The 17028-nt window shown below is 39.4% G+C and overlaps 1 protein-coding gene across 8 annotated transcripts in view; it reads right to left on the reverse strand.

Annotated features, from left to right (window-relative positions):
• bcas3 (BCAS3 microtubule associated cell migration factor) overlaps positions 1-17028 on the reverse strand; it is a 253815-nt gene that overhangs the window by 213180 nt on the left and 23607 nt on the right. For all 8 annotated transcript variants that reach the window (XM_066664491.1, XM_066664500.1, XM_066664482.1 and 5 more), the window contains 6 exons: positions 14777-14884; positions 14612-14688; positions 11500-11576; positions 9994-10077; positions 7644-7814; positions 2311-2404 (listed from right to left, as the gene is read on the reverse strand). In XM_066664491.1, coding sequence (XP_066520588.1) covers positions 2311-2404; positions 7644-7814; positions 9994-10077; positions 11500-11576; positions 14612-14688; positions 14777-14884 — 611 coding nt within the window. The remainder of the gene's footprint in view (positions 1-2310; positions 2405-7643; positions 7815-9993; positions 10078-11499; positions 11577-14611; positions 14689-14776; positions 14885-17028) is intronic.

Raw genomic sequence — 17028 nt, forward strand, 5'->3', positions numbered from 1 at the left:
TGACAGCAAACGTGTGTTTTTGTATTACTTCTTAAAAAAGGCCTTTGTCTGAAACTGACATGTAAACAAAAAACGGCTGAACGGTGGATGGTCCCTGTGCAGTTCACCAGGGTGTTAGGACGCTCACTTTTATCTCTTCTTCAACTTTGCTTTACTCAGGTTATTAGGCCAAAGGCTACTGTGGTTCAGAGGTCTAAAGGTTAAACAATAGCGCCCCCAAGAGACCAGCTTCTTGAGTTCAAAGACAGGTTGGTTGGGTGTCAAGCTTTGCCTCTTTACACTTGGCTCTTTTCTTTTTTCCTCATAACATGGTATAATTGCTAATTAGACATGATCAGAGCTGCACAGGGACTCCTGGTACACATTTTAGTGATAAAAGTGGTTACTTAAACTTTCAGAGGCAAAGATACATGCATATTTCATAATATAAATTGGCATAGATGGGACTTAAATCACTGAGAAAACACCAGTGATAATTATTGTCTCACTGTAAAACCAAACCTATTCATGAAATATGGGCAATAAATAATTTTTGTAAATATAATCTCAATCTCAAATCTGAAGTCTATTATCTAATTACAGCAAAATCAGTAGCTTTACCAGAAATTACGGCTACACTCATGAATGTTTGTACTACAAAAATAGGAAATGTTTCTTGCTTTAAAGACTGCAGACTTGCCTGACATCGTGTTTAATCTGTATTGATAAGGCACTGGCATTGCTAGCTATATTGTAAATCTAATATTACTGAGCAGAAACAAAATGTTTGTGTTCTTAGCTTCTCTCTCAGCAGCAGGATAGTGAGCTGTGATGTGTGTTTAACACGCACCCTAAATTTTTTTATAAATAAATAAAAAAAACTGTCCCCTTTTTGTGGAAAAAGAGGAAGAAGTCTGAGCTGTGAGACCACTATTGTGTTTGGAAAATGACCCGTCCTCAATGGAGTTTCCCACAGTGCATTAATAAGGACAGGTATTTGAAGGATTCCTCTAAGGGCACTGGCTAGCAGAAGCTTTCAGCACTTCCTTATTAGCGGGCCACTCTACCTGCGACAGCCATCACACAATGAGCTAGCTGTAGTGGATTTCCGGAGGGGTAAACATGATGATGTGAAGAACCAAAAAAGTGTTCTGATGACTGGTCATCATAGTGGACTGGTAAAGCAAGGTCATGCCAAGGACGGGACACTGTGACTACACTGGTCTCTAGCTGGCTGATCATGTGAGGAGATCCTCAAATGGGTCAGAAGTAATGAATTAAACTTTATGGTACAGAGCACTATAGTGCAAAGCATGTTGGGACATGGAGGAGTAAACCCATAATGAGTTAGACTTGACCTACAGCTTCTAAAGTGATAACTTCAAAACTCTTCTCATCTTTGTCAGGAGAAATTGGATCTGAATGGTGCTGGGGGGCTTCAGCATGGCTTTATCCAAAAGACACTTAGAATGAACTGATCGATGGGTGCTACTGTGTCTATGTGTCTAGGGCTTTTGCCTGTGTGTGGTGCGTTACAAGGCCTGCTTCTGCTTTTGTGGCCAAGAGGCAGCAATAACCTGCTTTAGTTCACTATGCCCCTCTCTGAAGTAGAAGATCAAAAAAAATCAAAGAATCATATCCTTTAAAAGCGATCAACTCTTACTTATTTATTGCATTTTTTCCTCAAGGTCTACTTATGACAATTGTGTGGGCTTATGTACATTAAGTCATTTAAATGGATTTTTACAATTAAGAATGTTACAGATATGCATTTATAAATGTGTCAATATGAACACACTTCACACACTGTGTGTGTGTGTGTTTTCAAATTTCAAATCCAGGAAGCATTTCACAGGTAGGTCTGGTAAAGTCTTCAATGCTTGCAAACTGTTAAAAAAAAACGGTGGTGCAGCAGGTAGTGTCGCAGTCACACAGCTCCAGGGACCTGGAGGTTGTGGGTTCGACTCCCGCTCTGGGTGACTGTGAGGAGTTGGTGTGTGCTCCCTGTGTCCGCGTGGGTTTCCTCCGGGTGCTCCGGTTTCCTCCCACAGTCCAAAAACAAACGTTGGACTCAAAAGTGTCCATAGGTGTGAGTGTGTGAGTGAATGTGTGTTGTCCTGTGAAGGACTGGCGCCCCCTCCAGGGTGTATTCCCGCCTTGCTCGCAATGATTCCAGGTAGGCTCTGGACCCACTGTTACCCTGAACTGGATAAGCGGTTACAGATAATGAATGAATGAATATTAATACTTCAAACCAAGAGTAAATGTGGAAATATGTCTGTGTGCTTGGCTTTGATTAGCTTCACTGCGGCATTTAAAATGTACACTTACCACTTGGATTGAATGCCATGCAGGATATGGGTTTGTCATGAGCTGGAAAATGAGCAACCACTCCCTCTCCATCAGAGTCTTCACTCACAAGTACCTTAAAACATACACATACATTAAATTAGTACTGCTCAAAAAAAAAAAATAAAAAAGCTAAAGCACCTACATTTCACACAGACTGTAGGTAACTGTAGGAAACTACTGGGAAGAATTTCATTAAAACATAGTGAATTACTGAGATGCATTTCATTCAGCAGACAAAACCTGATTTTAGGCTAAATCCTTTTATGTTTTTTTTTATGATATTTATAATACATGTAAAGACTTGCTACTGTCATGCCCTAATGCAAAGTAAATCAGTGCTTTAGCCAGAACTTAATGACGCAACACGCTTGTAGACACGCACTTGCAAGCACACATGCATATCTACTGTAAGCCAGCAAGAGGATGCAGTAAGAGAAGTGGTGAAGTGTTGAAAGAGTTAAAACATACACAGTTGGAGGAAATTCTAGACCAGCTCTATGTTCACAGATATCCAAAAAAGATTAATAGCTCCCAGTTAAAAGAGCAGGACTATGGATCTGTAATTCATCCCTTTATGTGTTGCTACAGGAAACTAACCACATAGCTGGAGAAAACAGAGAAACAGAAAGAAGGAGGCATAAAGGAGAAAGAGTTAGAAAGAAAACGGGAGAGAGGAAGACCGAATATTTGGGGGGGGGGGGGGGGGGGGGGAGTTAAAAGCAGAGAAAGAAAGTGAGGAGGGAAAAAAAGCTGGACAAAGTGTTTCTCCACAAGGGTCTATTCTCTAGTCAGTGGCCCTCTGTTGAGTTTGCTCATGAAAGAGATTCTAACTAAGGCCAGACATGAGGCAGTCGGGGAGAAGAGTGATAAATCTAGCAGGGTGTTGCATTAAGGGGCATGCAGCTTTTAATAGGATCCAGTCCAAACACAAAACAGCCTTGCTCTCAAACCATTTTATTTCAGACTCAAAAAAAAGTTTAAAAAAAATGTTGCAGACAGAAAACAGATCCCTTATTTTCTGGCCAAAAATCAGACAGTGCTCTTCAATACAGGGATTCAAGTAAGACAGAAACGTCACGCAGAGAGTTCTGTGTAGAGACCTGAAAACAAATAACCATGTGAGGAGTAGCTGTTTAGTGTGGACAGAGGAGCTGAGAGAAGGGAATTGAATGAGTAAACTCTGGCAAATACACTAAAGCCAGATAACTGTGTTTGCAGTCAGCAAAGCTGCTTTATGTAAATCGTAGTTCAGGTAACAGGTTGCATCTGTGGGTCAATGGGACATGATAATGAACTTTGGCTTGGAGTGTAGAATCTGAGCCTTCATAATTTACTGTGAACCATGTAAAACATGTGCATATTCATGAATACAGTTTTATTTTAGAGCCTAGTTCAGATCTGTAAACGCTTATAATGAACTACAACAACATGACTGAATTGTGGCTTGTTTAAACTGGTCATAAAACTAATAATAATAATCCTGGGTCTTTGTTTCATTGCATTTGTTAAAAACATAAATAATAAATGCAGCATTCGGGAATCACATTATATGTTATATATTATATTATGCAGAAACAAGTGTTTGCACTTTTGTAATTGTCTAAGTAATCTGCATTATTTATTGCTATTCTGTTTGGTTTAACCAATTTAAAATTGTAACTAAACAGTTACAGTAGCTTTTAGCTATAAACTATTAGAAGCAGTGTCACAAAAGAGAAGATGTTATTATGAAAACAACGTGTGATGTAACGTTTACTCAGTCTAGGGCGAATGACTAATCATAACACTGCAACTTTCAACTTTTGTTTCTGAAAATAACAGATAAGCTAATTAAACTATTATATTAAAGACATTATCAAAAATATCAATTAATGACAAAAAGTTGAGGACAAAGACACACCTGAGGTTGGGGAAAGGGGGGGGGGGGGTGGATCAATGACCACATGCATAGACTCCATGAGGGTAAAAAGCGGCAGACACACTGTCTGAGTTAGGCCAGGCACTGACACGTGAGCAAAATGCAGGAGGAGGTCATAGGCAGCGGAGCAGCCAGTTGCTCTGTGTGGTGAGGTCTGAGGTGCAGCTTGTTTCAGACACGTATTTATGAGGGCAGGCCTTCCACAACGTTAGGAGAAGAGGAAAATGTTGACTCTGGTGAACAAGAGCCTTGCGTAAGCAGAATAAATCACACCTCTGAAGGAGTGCAGCATGTGAAGTCGAGCATCTGTGGACACCTTGGTTTAAACTTCAGATTTTTAAAAGCCCACCAAACCAAGCGTTGTGTTTACACGGGTCAAAATCAACACATGGGGAAAAAAAATGTTAGATCTGTTCTAACTTAACCTCTGTCTTAGTAAAAATCCTTGAACAGGAGAACTGCAAACATTTAAACAAGCCTGTAAAGCTGACACTCCATTAAACAGATCCTGTGTGATAGATGAACACCTGGGAATAGTTTCTGCTTGTCCACAACAGCAGTGCTAAAATACATCTCGCTTGGCTCAACAGAGTTCATCTTCAAACACAAAAAAAGTAGAGTATGGCACATTCTTCCTCATGTCAGACTTCCTTCCAATCTGTCACTACGCCGGCCCTGGTGCCAGTGCAGTGGCAGTAGACAAGTCCCTTGGGGTCATAAGATTGGCAGCTTCTCACCTGGTACTAACTCTAAACTCTATTTTCCTAATGACATAGTGATGAAAAATCACTGCTATAAAAGTGTTCTTAGTAAAAAATTGGACTCATGCATCACTGATTGTTGAAAACAGAAAAGGAAATCAGGATTTATTAAGGTCAGATAGAGGAGTTTAGTTTAAAAAAATAAATAAATAAATAAATAAATAAAAAAAAATAAAAAAAAAATCCTGAAACCCATTTACGCAGTGTTTTTTCACATTTATTGATACAAGAAATGTGTGCATGAATATATAGAGGGTGTGAGCTGGAAAACGCTATGTTTAGTTAAAAAAATAATACAAATACATTTACACGACTTATTATAAAAAATGACTAGTATTTTAAGACGTTATGCTAAAGGATAAAAGGAATAATTCAGCTGTGGAAATGCATATTTTTCTCATACTGTACCTGCTAATAAAATCTTCCCTAATTGTGTGATATCACATATTTGGTCTCTATAGATAAATCTCGTTTTAAGGCTGCAGCTATGAAGTTACAAAAACAATGCTACTGGCAGCTTCGTGCTAAAGGAAACATAATGCAGCTACAAGTTGTGTTTTAAGATGGAATGGTGTGTTTGGGGGGGGACAAATGTTTGTGCTTGGATGAAGTTTAACTTGTCTGTATGTTTTTATTCACTGTCTGAATTACCACAGAAACTCATTTAGAACCTGCGTTATTACCCTTTGTAGCATATTTGGTAATGCAGTTAGCCATCTCCTGAGTTTGGAGACAATTCCACCTTAATTGATCCGAAACAGCACAAATTATGTTAATATTACCCACCTATGGAGCAGGAATAAGCAATTCTGATTTTGGCTGCTGCTTTTCAAAGTTTGGAGTCCTCTCTGCTTTTGGCAGAGGAATCTTGAGTTTTTTAGACAGCAGAGAGAGAGAGGAAGCCTAGCATACCGAACCAAGCCAGTTTGCTTATTTATTCATTTATAGACACTGGGGCTTTGTAAACACATTAGACTGGTTTTGAGCATGAAAACAGACTTGACAGCTAGCAAAAAGTGGGGACATATCTTCCAAATATAAAAAAAAAGTGTTTATTAAAATCATGCTTGAAGCTGTCTGTCAGGAGACTGTATACAGTGATCCCTACAGTGATTCCAAGACCTCCAGCAAAAAACGAATTTCCACGAAGTAGAGGAAAGATGTTTTTTTATGTATTTAACGAGTATTTGGACTTTTAAAACCCTTCCTGTACTGTTAACAACCCACCCTTTGCATTAAACAGTCATTCTATAATGTTTTTCAGCTGGAACTACATGTGATATCCTACCAGTTTCTTTAATAGAGTAATTCCTAAGCTGTGATTTAGCGTAAGTAAACTTCACTCGGATGTGCACATGAACAATACATGTACTGTACGTAAGAAATACTTACGTTTTTCCTAGATTTTCCCTCAATATCCACGATATAGCGGCCATAAGCCCCCTTGAAAAAACCCGCAAAATAGCGAATCCGTGAAAGATGAACCGTGAAATTTGCCAAATAAACATTTGAATTATATTATTTAGCATGCAGTGCAGTGTGGTGGTCTCTGTGTAATATCAGGTGTCATTTTATAAGAGTTCACTAACGGCTTAACTAGCTCATAGGCTAAAGCTCCAGACAGATCACTCCACTGCTGAAAAATACACAAGTTACCCACGATTTATTCAACATCAATCAGCCTAGAGCACTATATTCTCACTCTTGTTTGGGGCAATGCATATTCTGATAAAGTCATTTTATTAACAGTTTCCTCATGGTCTTGTCAAGAGGCAAGAAAGAGGTGATTGGTTGTTAGCATGTCACTCGTAGCATGGTCCATTATGAAGGGATATGAGTGGCTATTTAAGAGCCAGTGTTGGTCCACACTTGAGATTTTCATAATGCCAAACCTTTTCATTCCCCACTCTGTCTCTTCATGGCAGTTCACATTATATGCATTTAGTGAAATTTTCAAATATCTCCCTTTACATTATTGATGACATGTCTATTACGATACATATAGCTAGAGTTTTATCACCCAGGCCTAATTTCAGTACATTGTGTGTTTCATCAACATGGTAGCGTGGGTGTAGAAACTTGCTTTCATTAGCACTGCACAGCAGTACAAAAAAAAAAATAAAATACATTAATGCCTGACAGAGTAGAGGATAAAACGAGTGACAGTCAAAGTCCAGTTCCCTAAACTAAACGCCACAACTGCCCCACATTTTTACTTTAAATAGACCAAAACTGCCTATTTTTACAGGAGGGGTTGTTTGTCTGACATACAAAACAAACAACCACAGTTTTTATTGGATGACATCTATGGGTGGTTCATAGTGTTACACAATAAAACACCACACTTGTGTGAAACAAACAAGTAAATAATGGCTCTGATATATATTTATCAAAAAATATAGCATGATAAACATTGACTGGGCCATCCTTGAACAGTACACAATCTAAAGCATTTCATGTCAATAACATCAATAACCCATGACTTGAATTTTACACCTTTGTCCAGCAAACTGGCCATTCCAAAGAACTAACTAGCACAAGAATATGACTAATGGAAAACGGATTCATAGTACCTATCCTGTATGAATGTAATGTAAGCTAAGCAGTTTTGGGCTGTGTATGTATATCTTTACCTGTCCTTCTCCAACAGCGTGTGTGTCTATAATGGTGACCACACCAGGCTGGTGAGGGCTGCGGCGTGTGGTGCTGTGGGCAGTGCTGTCCTCATCAGGTGCCCCTGAGGGCAGTGTGCCGGCAAGGTGTGTCACTACTTTGCCCACCATAGTGAGTCCTGTCTTCAATGTCTGAGAGAAAGTACCCAAGACAGACACAAAAAAAAAAAACATTATTAAAGATGAATAAAATAAAACACCCCATTTCACTTTTTTTATTTAGTCATTACATTTTAATCAGTGATGTCACCCACACAGATATTACCCATTCAAACATTTAAATAGTGACAAAATGGGAACTGGACAATTTATCATGACCTAGAACTGAGAAAACAACAAAATAAAAAAAGCCTATAAAAATGTTATAAAACCTGCTTAGAGGCTTCAAGAAATTTTTTTTGTTTCAAAAATAAATAAATGCTTGCCAGTTCCTTTATCCATGTATTTTGCAACCAATTTTTATTTCTTTTACATTTCATTAGACTGAATCTGCAGACACAAAGTGTGTGAATGCACTTCTGAGAGAGTGTGTACTGTGCAGGAGCTGGTTGATGTGAACAACATTAAAGAGCTAAAGAGAAACATTAAAAAGTGCTGGGACAGCAGAAATTGAGAATAGGACCTGCCACCACATACACCCCCCCGATCCTTGATCAATGGGGACTGTTTGGATTAGCACTAAAAACTCCAACTACAGTGATTAGAAAACACATTAGTGTTGATCAATTAGAAGCCAAACGCTTCTCTTAATAATTGATGGGCCAGGGCAATTTACACACAGTCTGTTAGTGGGCTTGTCAGAGCGCTCTCCAAAGGGCCCAACAAACACAGGCGCCACAAGGTATTGACGCTGCCGCCCGGCTTGAATGCTTGATTAAGCTCTTCAGGGTCCCAGATGGCACACAAACACACACACACACACACACACACACACACACACACACACACACACACACACACACAGCGAGCAGCTCACTACATCAAGTGAGAAACTAGCAAGAGACCCCACTTAAGCTGTGCTATCCATTTACCACACGCTCATGACTGCTCAGCTTTACTCAGAGAACAAACAGTGGAACCGCTAAGGGACCTGGAGTCACCTCATGCAGTATTCCACGGCTGACGCGACAGCAACTCTCTTGGAGACACATCCTGCTCATTTACACAACCCGTCAGAATTCAATTTTCCAAAAGGCCTCTGTCCCCCCAGCACAGACACCAGCCTCCCCCCCTCCCTCATGGCATTGTGATTGAGTTACAAGGCTGATTGGAGATGGCCCCCTGGCCCCCGGACAGCCGCACTCAGAGCCACTCAGCACAGGGACGGCGTGTCAGAGCGGAGGAGATGGTTATAAATCACGGCTCCATCTGCAGACGGACCGTCTACGTATCGGGGCTTTTTTAACCATGTTTTCCTCTCTGCTAACCTTTAGGGCACTCTTTTTGATGTATGCCGCCATTAGGACTAATGGCGCTTCTCTCACGTAAGCCGTTAGAGCTCATTAGGGAGCGGGCAGGCCGGCAGGGGAATACAGATGTGGGCTTAATAAATCAATTAAGCTGCCAGGGGAGAGGAGCCTAAAACCATATGAGAAGTAAAGTAGTAGGGCAGTGTCAGACCTGGATGAGGTCGAAGATGGTGCAAGGCAGACTCTGAACTTACTATATTCTCTTGTAAGCACATATATAATTGCAAGAACATCTCTGGATAATTCAATTTTTGACTATTTATGTACAGTGAATGTACTATCTATGAAAGTAAGACTAAAGTCTGAGTAAACCTGGGGTTAATACTTAATATCTCACAGAATATTTAAAAAAAAAAACATGTATTTTGCATAAACAGAAGAACTTAAGCAGAACCGACATTTTAATGAATGAATGATTGTTTGCACGTTGTGTGTTTCTTTTCAGAGACAAATCTACAGTGTTTAGTGTTAGAAGCTTTCTTCCATGATTCAAATAATCCCAAATATATTTAATGATGTTCAGGACCACATTGCTCTAAAATAAATTAATAACTTGAATGTAGTGGCCAATTATTGACTGTAAATTAAATAAATGAAAGGTGTTCTCAGACATCTGCGCAGTACTGTACCTTTATAAACACAATGTCCATGGAGACTGTATTTAAATAACAATGTTATCAAATTATCAAAAAGGGCATCAATATTACAGGTATGAGATGAGGTAGATTAATATTTTATAACAGTGACATCAACACCTGGTTCTCATATTTATAGTACTACCTGTGTGTGAGGATGTGTATGTGTTTTCCATGGAGTTGTAAGATTTAGGAATGTGTACTCACTTTGGCGGCACTGATGACAGTGGCAGTGTAGGACTGGGCATTATCTCCACAGGCTCCGCCACGGGACTGATGACACCGGATCAGCTGTTTACATGCACACACGTGCCCACACACACACACACACACACAACAGAGTCACATTATCATCCAGAACCTTTCAGCTCCCTCCCCACCTCTCATTAGCCCACTGGGGTCTGCCATAGTCTGCGCCACAGTGTCTGCATGCAGGAGGGGAGGTGGGGGGGTCGGCCATTAGGGCATCTTAGCCCCAAACCTCTTCTGGATCTTACCTTCTCCAGGGTCTCAGTTCCATTCAACACTTCAGGAATATAAACTCACTATTGGGCAGAAATTCATTACCTAGCATCAGACACACAGTCCCATCTGTTCAATACTGAAAAAGGTCTGACCTCAATCATAAGACAACAACAACACTCCATTACATGAATCGCACTGAATCAAGGGCCTACTTTAAAAATATTGTGCTGAATTACAATTGTACACGTCTCCTGAAATAAGATGCTTTTGGTTCATAATCGTTATTTAAGTGGACCTTTCTTGTAAAGATTTGAACATTTTAACCCTTTAAAGCCAAACGTATCAAATATGACACATGATCTTTGGACGTGGCTCTTTCATCATCTAATAAAAAGAAATACAGTTCTCTACTGAACTGTGAATGAAGTGGAAGCATTTCCATGCATTTACGAAACCATTACAAAATTACTTGCTATTTTCATGAAAACACAGGAGAAAATTTCAATGCTAATTTTTTGCCAAACTAAAGCAATTCCAGGTATGATTCGAATGATGTTACTTGTAGTAAAACTAAGCATTTTTAAGCTTTTTTCTATGAAACAAAAATGAATTTTTAATTCTTTTTTTTAAAAAAAAGCCTTTGTGTGCAAAATATGTTGGCTTAGTTGTTGACATGGATTTTTTGAGACAGATTCAGGTTCAAACAGAAACAACTGTAGTTCCTCTAAATATGGAAACATGATTACCACCTGTATATGAGATGTAAAATGGTCAGAGAGAAGAACAGATTGTACTAAAAGGTCAAGGACCTCTGGAGCAGTGTTTCTCATCGGCTCAATGTTACGTTTTCCTAAAACTTTCTGAAGAACAGAGATTCATTTGCTATTCATTTTTTAAATAAGAAAGTATTTCAAAAAGTCTGAAGAACAGTTTTAACTGATGCAGTGAACTAAATAAAAGACCAATTAAGGAAAAAAACATATAATGTTAAATGCCTTAATATGATGCATTCAGAAATTATATGATCTAAAACTTTAAAATGAACATTTAGTTTTTTAGTTAAAGGGCTACATAATTTGTGATTTAAAAAAAACAAACATCTATTTACATTTATTGTATTATTATTTCATGTGTCAGGCTTTAAAGAGTTAAGAATGTACGCATAATTGTCTGAGAATTTCACAAAAGAGCAATAACTTTTATAGGACACTTTAAAATGTTCTATCTGGCATCATTTAGGCTTCCTACCTTGTTCTCTGCATAGGCCAACCACCGGCTTCCTAGAGCTATGGGGTTAAAGTTGGGACCGGGACAAGGGTAGCAGCCTGCAATGTAACAGACGACATGTACATTACACAACTTAAAGAGCACTGTAACAGAATTAATGGTGAGAGTTTACAATATTATGAAAAATCCATTTAAAACAGCCATTAAGCTATTAATTTCTCTGGAGATATTTCTGAGAACTTTAGAGAAAATAACCCACATACATAATGCAAGTGAAAGTAAAAGGCAAACAGATCCAAAAATTATTGCAGCATCATTTCGTAGCAAGCTGCAATCTTTCACCATTACTACTTAAAAGCTGATGAAGAAAATGTAAACATGGCCTGGGGGTTGTACGTGTGGTACTGCACAGACAATAAAAGTATTAAACAACAATTAATAAATAAATAAGAAAACATTGTTCATAAATAATACATAACAAATGGGTAAGACACATCCCAGACTGTCTGCGTAGTGGCAGTATCTTCTCTTATATATGCAATAGCCATTTCTAAAAGTAGAAGCAACAGACACCCTCATGATGTCCTGGGGATACTTACAGAGTCTAATTTGTGTAATATTTGAAATGCAGGCTGTGGCATTTAGTGACTGTAGGATGGCTCCTGAGCTTATTAACTGGCAGACAGATTGACCCTTGAGAGCTATATAGGAAAAACTGGCGTCATAAGGCATTATTGCAGCCAAGCCAAAAACGTCTGCACAAACAAATAGTACAGACTTTGTGTGCGCAGACACACATCAATAATTACAAGTAAAAATACACAGGACGTAAATGAAAAACAAATGCAGAAGAGAAATGTGACAAATTTGTATTTATTTATTTTTTAACTATCTCGCATACACTCGCATCCACGCACATTTACTTAGAGCAGGGTCACATGAGTGCATAACGCATGGTGAGAAGTGTGCCGACAGTAATTTAGTGCTCAGAGCTCAGATAAAATGTATGCAGACAGTAATTTAGTGTGCAGAGCTGGGATCTGAAGCTGGGACGAACAGGACTTGAGGTAAGCCACAAGCACTGCAATGCAAAGCCTTTTGTGCCTCTCCAAGGCAGAGGGGAGCCAATGCAGTGAGATAACATGTGTTTAACACATCCTGTGTGCAGGGACCACAGAATTTTCACCATTGTTCTCAGACCTCACATCCATCTCCAGTAAAAGAGCGACCCTGACTGAACCAATGGCCACTCGTCTGGGCAGACAAGCCGAACAAACTACGGTACACAATACGGGTGTTGTTCTAAGCACATTATGAAAAGAGATAAGAAAAAAAGGCAAAATAATTTGTTTGAAGTGGTCTGATTTCTTAGGGGGAAAAATTATATATATATATATATATATATACACACACACACACACACACACACACACACACACACACACACACACACACACACACAAACAAAAACATACAGGGTGTGCCATTTATATGGATACACCTTAATAAAATGGGAATGGTTGGTGATATTAACTTCCTGTTTGTGGCACATTAGTGTATGGGAGGGGGGAAACTTTTCAAGATGGGTGGTGACCATGGCAGCCATTTTGAAGTCGGCCATTTTGGATCCAACTTTTGTTTTTTCAATGGGAAGAGGGTCATGTGACACATCAAACTTATTGGGAATTTCACAAGAAAAACAATGGTGTGCTTGGTTTTAACATAACTTCATTTTTTCAAGAAGTTTCTGAACACTTATAAAATGTGTTCAAAGTGCTGCTTAGTGTGTTAGATTGTCAATGCAACTCTCTGTCATGACCCTCTTCCCATTGAAAAAACAAAAGTTGGATCAAAAATGGCTGACTTCAAAATGGCTGCCATTGTCACCACCCATCTTGAAAAGTTTTCCCCTCCCAAATACTAATGTGCCACAAACAGGAAGTTAACATCACCAACTATTCCCATTTTATTAAGGTGTATCCATGGCCCAATATATATATATATATATATATATATATATATATATATAAAATGCGTGTGTGTGTGTGTGTGTGTGGAGTCGCTAGCTCCCATAAATTTAGCAGTCGGTACCTGTTTCGGCAACTGGATTTTACCAAAAATTCAAAACAAAATTTGTTTGTTTGTTTTAATATACTGTTGTGCAATTATCGCATTTCATATCCTGAAGTTCTCTGCAACTGCCACCCAGTACAAAAAAAAAAAAGGTATAGAAAAAGCTGAAACTCTGTTAGAGTATATCTTTCTTGTTTAGCATTATGTCTTCTCATAATCACTTTCAAAAACAAACATGTCTGGTCCTGGATACTTTTTTTATGACGAAGAAGCTTTAAAAAAAAAAAAAAAAAAAAAAAAAAAAAAAAAAAAAGATTAATGATGCAAGGGGTTATTGACCGCTCTCATTTCCTGTGGCGCAGACATGGGACAAGGAAGGCAGACAGACAATGAGAGCCATTAAAACTACACTAATGGCAATTTACAACAGACGATTGCTTAAGTGGGAGCGAAGGCCTGTTTTCAGATTGTGACATGGGCAGTTTGTACTTTAGAGGACACAATGGCCTCACTGTAGGCTATGCTAAAATAAAGCCAGATAGTGTGAGGTGCTGGCCGAGCACAGATGCTTACTGTGTGAGAAAGAGAATATATGAAGCAAAGTCTTACAGCAGCCCCCCTGGCCACACGAGGAGAGGAAGTGGACCCTTCTTTGTGCAGGGGGCTGAGCTGAGTGACACTGTATGCTGTTTATTATTGTTTGGACTATGTGATAGGAGCATGACACAGTCTTGGGCAACATAGAGTTCTGAAGCATTGTAAAACAAAAGCTGTTCTCATAAACAAACAGGCCTGTCGGGTATGGAGGCTGGGATAGATCTTTGATATTGTATCACAGCGCAGAGTGACAAAGGGAAAACGTCTGGGCTGCTGTCACTGCACGCAGGGGGACTGCTTGTGTAGTTTCCACATGAGGCAATCTCAGCGTGTGGAACTGGTGGATTTAATAAAGTCAATGTGTGTATGAGGGACTAATCAAAACTTGACTCGCTGTTTTGAGGAGTTACAAAATCTTAGCTTAAGGTGAGAATATAAGGCTGGAAAAACCTGGCACACTTACTTGTGACAAAGAATTTTTTCATGAAAGTGCAGCTGTCAAAGGCAGCGATCTTCTCTTGGAGGCTAACAACAAGAATCCTGTTGGAAGGAAGAGAAAAGAACAGTTTTTATAAATTGATATTCACAATAATAAAAATCATGAGACGTAAAATCTTTTGTCAAGCACCTTTTGTTGCAGTGTAGATCATAAATGGGTGTTTTAAACTGAATAGACTTGACCATCTCTCCTGTTCTTAGAGAATAAAGATCCACACAGCAATATGGAGGACTTGTCCTGTAAGAAAACACAAGGCAGCGATTATAAAGAGAACACATGCCTTAAATAGTTATACAAGTAGTACAGCATTAAACAGTATTAGAGCCTTGTTTTCATTCAAAGAACTGCACTATACCCTTTGACCTCATCCAAAAATATGACACTACATGCTTGGTTCAGCAACAAGTGAGCAGAAAAAGAAAGATGGGAGGGAAATGAAGCTGGCTGCTGCTGTCAGAGAGGATTTAAGACATAAATCCTCATCAAGTTTTTGCCCACTAGACTGACAAAACAGGCTGTTGAAGACTCTTGTACTCTTGAAGATTCTGCAGTATATACACCACATCACCACTGCCTGACAACGCGACTAGACCAGAGCACACAGAGGAAAGGTCAGACAGAACAAAAAGCAGACCCCAAAGCAGAAGAATGAGACAGCAGCTTTGCTGATCTGATTGAGTAATCTCTGTAAATGAGAAAGATCAATAACTGGTGATTCATTGACAAAATAAGTGGCTCCGAATGCAACCGCTAATGATTTCGCTGCGTCTGTCACTTAATTGAACCGTATGTCTGCTGCTTAACGAAGAGTGATTTGATGAAGCATCATAGATTCAACATTGATATACGACTTGGCAATTACATGTGCAATCTATGAGCAGTGGTTCAACACTGGCCCAGCTCTTAAAGGAACATAGTATTTAGTAAAAACACTGGTAAGAACACAGTCTGGTAAGTGACACTGACCAATGATCTCCCAGTGTCAAAAAGGTTATAATATACTACCCCCTTACTAAATCTCTGCAAGCCTCCCCTTAATTTTCCAGTGAAATATGTCTGGATCTTCCATTCATAAATTACACAGTTGCAAAACATAAATGACACAGCATGGGTGAAGCACTGCGAAAATTATAACATATACAGGCGACACGGTGGTGCAGCAGGTAATGTCGCAGTCACACAGTTCCAGGGACCTGGAGGTTGTAGGTTCGAGTCCTGCTCCGGGTGACTGTCTGTGAGCAGTGTGGTGTGTTCTCCCTGTGTCCACGTGGGTTTCCTCCAGGTGCTCCAGTTTCCTCCCACAGTCCAAAAACACACCTTGGTAGGTGGATTGGCAACTCAAAAGTGTGTGTATGTTTGTTGCCCTGTGAAGGACTGGCGCCCGCTCCAGGGTGTATTCCCACCTTGCGCCCAATGATTCCAGGTAGGCTCTGGACCCACTGCGACCCTGAATTGGATAAGTGGTTGCAGATAATGAATGATTTTTTTTATTATTTTTTTTTTATTATTTATTAAAATATGAACATACCAGTGCATCATAAATTAGACGAGGCATCTTAAACCAGACACAGCTTGTCCAAAAGCTGAAACAGCAACTGTTAAATATGTCATGATGTCCCCTAACACTGAATCTCTTGGTGATAAAAGAAAACCACTTGTTTTGTTTTTTCCCCCTCGAAAGAGATGCGTTTGTCCACACAGTGGAACTGGAGGATGAAAGATGTTAAAGATTGCTGTGTGCATTAGAAATCACACACCAATGACTGCCAAACAGCACGGCAGCTTGGAGAGAAGGCTGGGTTGAGACTCCAGCCTGAAACAGACACTGGCAGATTTCTTAGCATATGCAGTGTGTTCACTCCGTCAGTCTCTATTATCGAGGCCTGTGTAGAGAAATTGGAATGGACACTGAGTCAGTTCTGAATTTGATATTCTTTGTTTTCTGTATTTATAGTTCATGTCCAGAATTGGCCTTTGCAGGAGTGTTAGCCATATCCCGATTATAGCATGCATGTAAACAGCACAACTCTGCGAGCTGTAGCTGCAACCACAGACATGAACAACGCCTCTGCATCATCCAGAAGCCAGTTCTAGCAACAAAAGAATTCACAACCTACAGCCTGAACAGTCTTTTACAGCTTGCCTAAAAATTCACTGTGTGTGTGTGGGTCTAAAATATACTAATGTGCCACAAACAGGAAGTTAATATCACCAATCATTTCCATTTTATTAAGGTGTATCCGTATAAATGGCCCACCCTGTACATGTCCATAGTGTCATTCTCTGTTGTATTATTTGGCAGAACCTACTCCACCTCCTGAAAATTAAAAAAGATTTATTTTGGGATTTTAGATTTCCAACTTTCAGTTTTAAACTTCAGA

This window comes from Hoplias malabaricus, chromosome 1, assembly GCF_029633855.1.
Source record: "Hoplias malabaricus isolate fHopMal1 chromosome 1, fHopMal1.hap1, whole genome shotgun sequence".
NCBI lineage: Eukaryota > Metazoa > Chordata > Actinopteri > Characiformes > Erythrinidae > Hoplias > Hoplias malabaricus.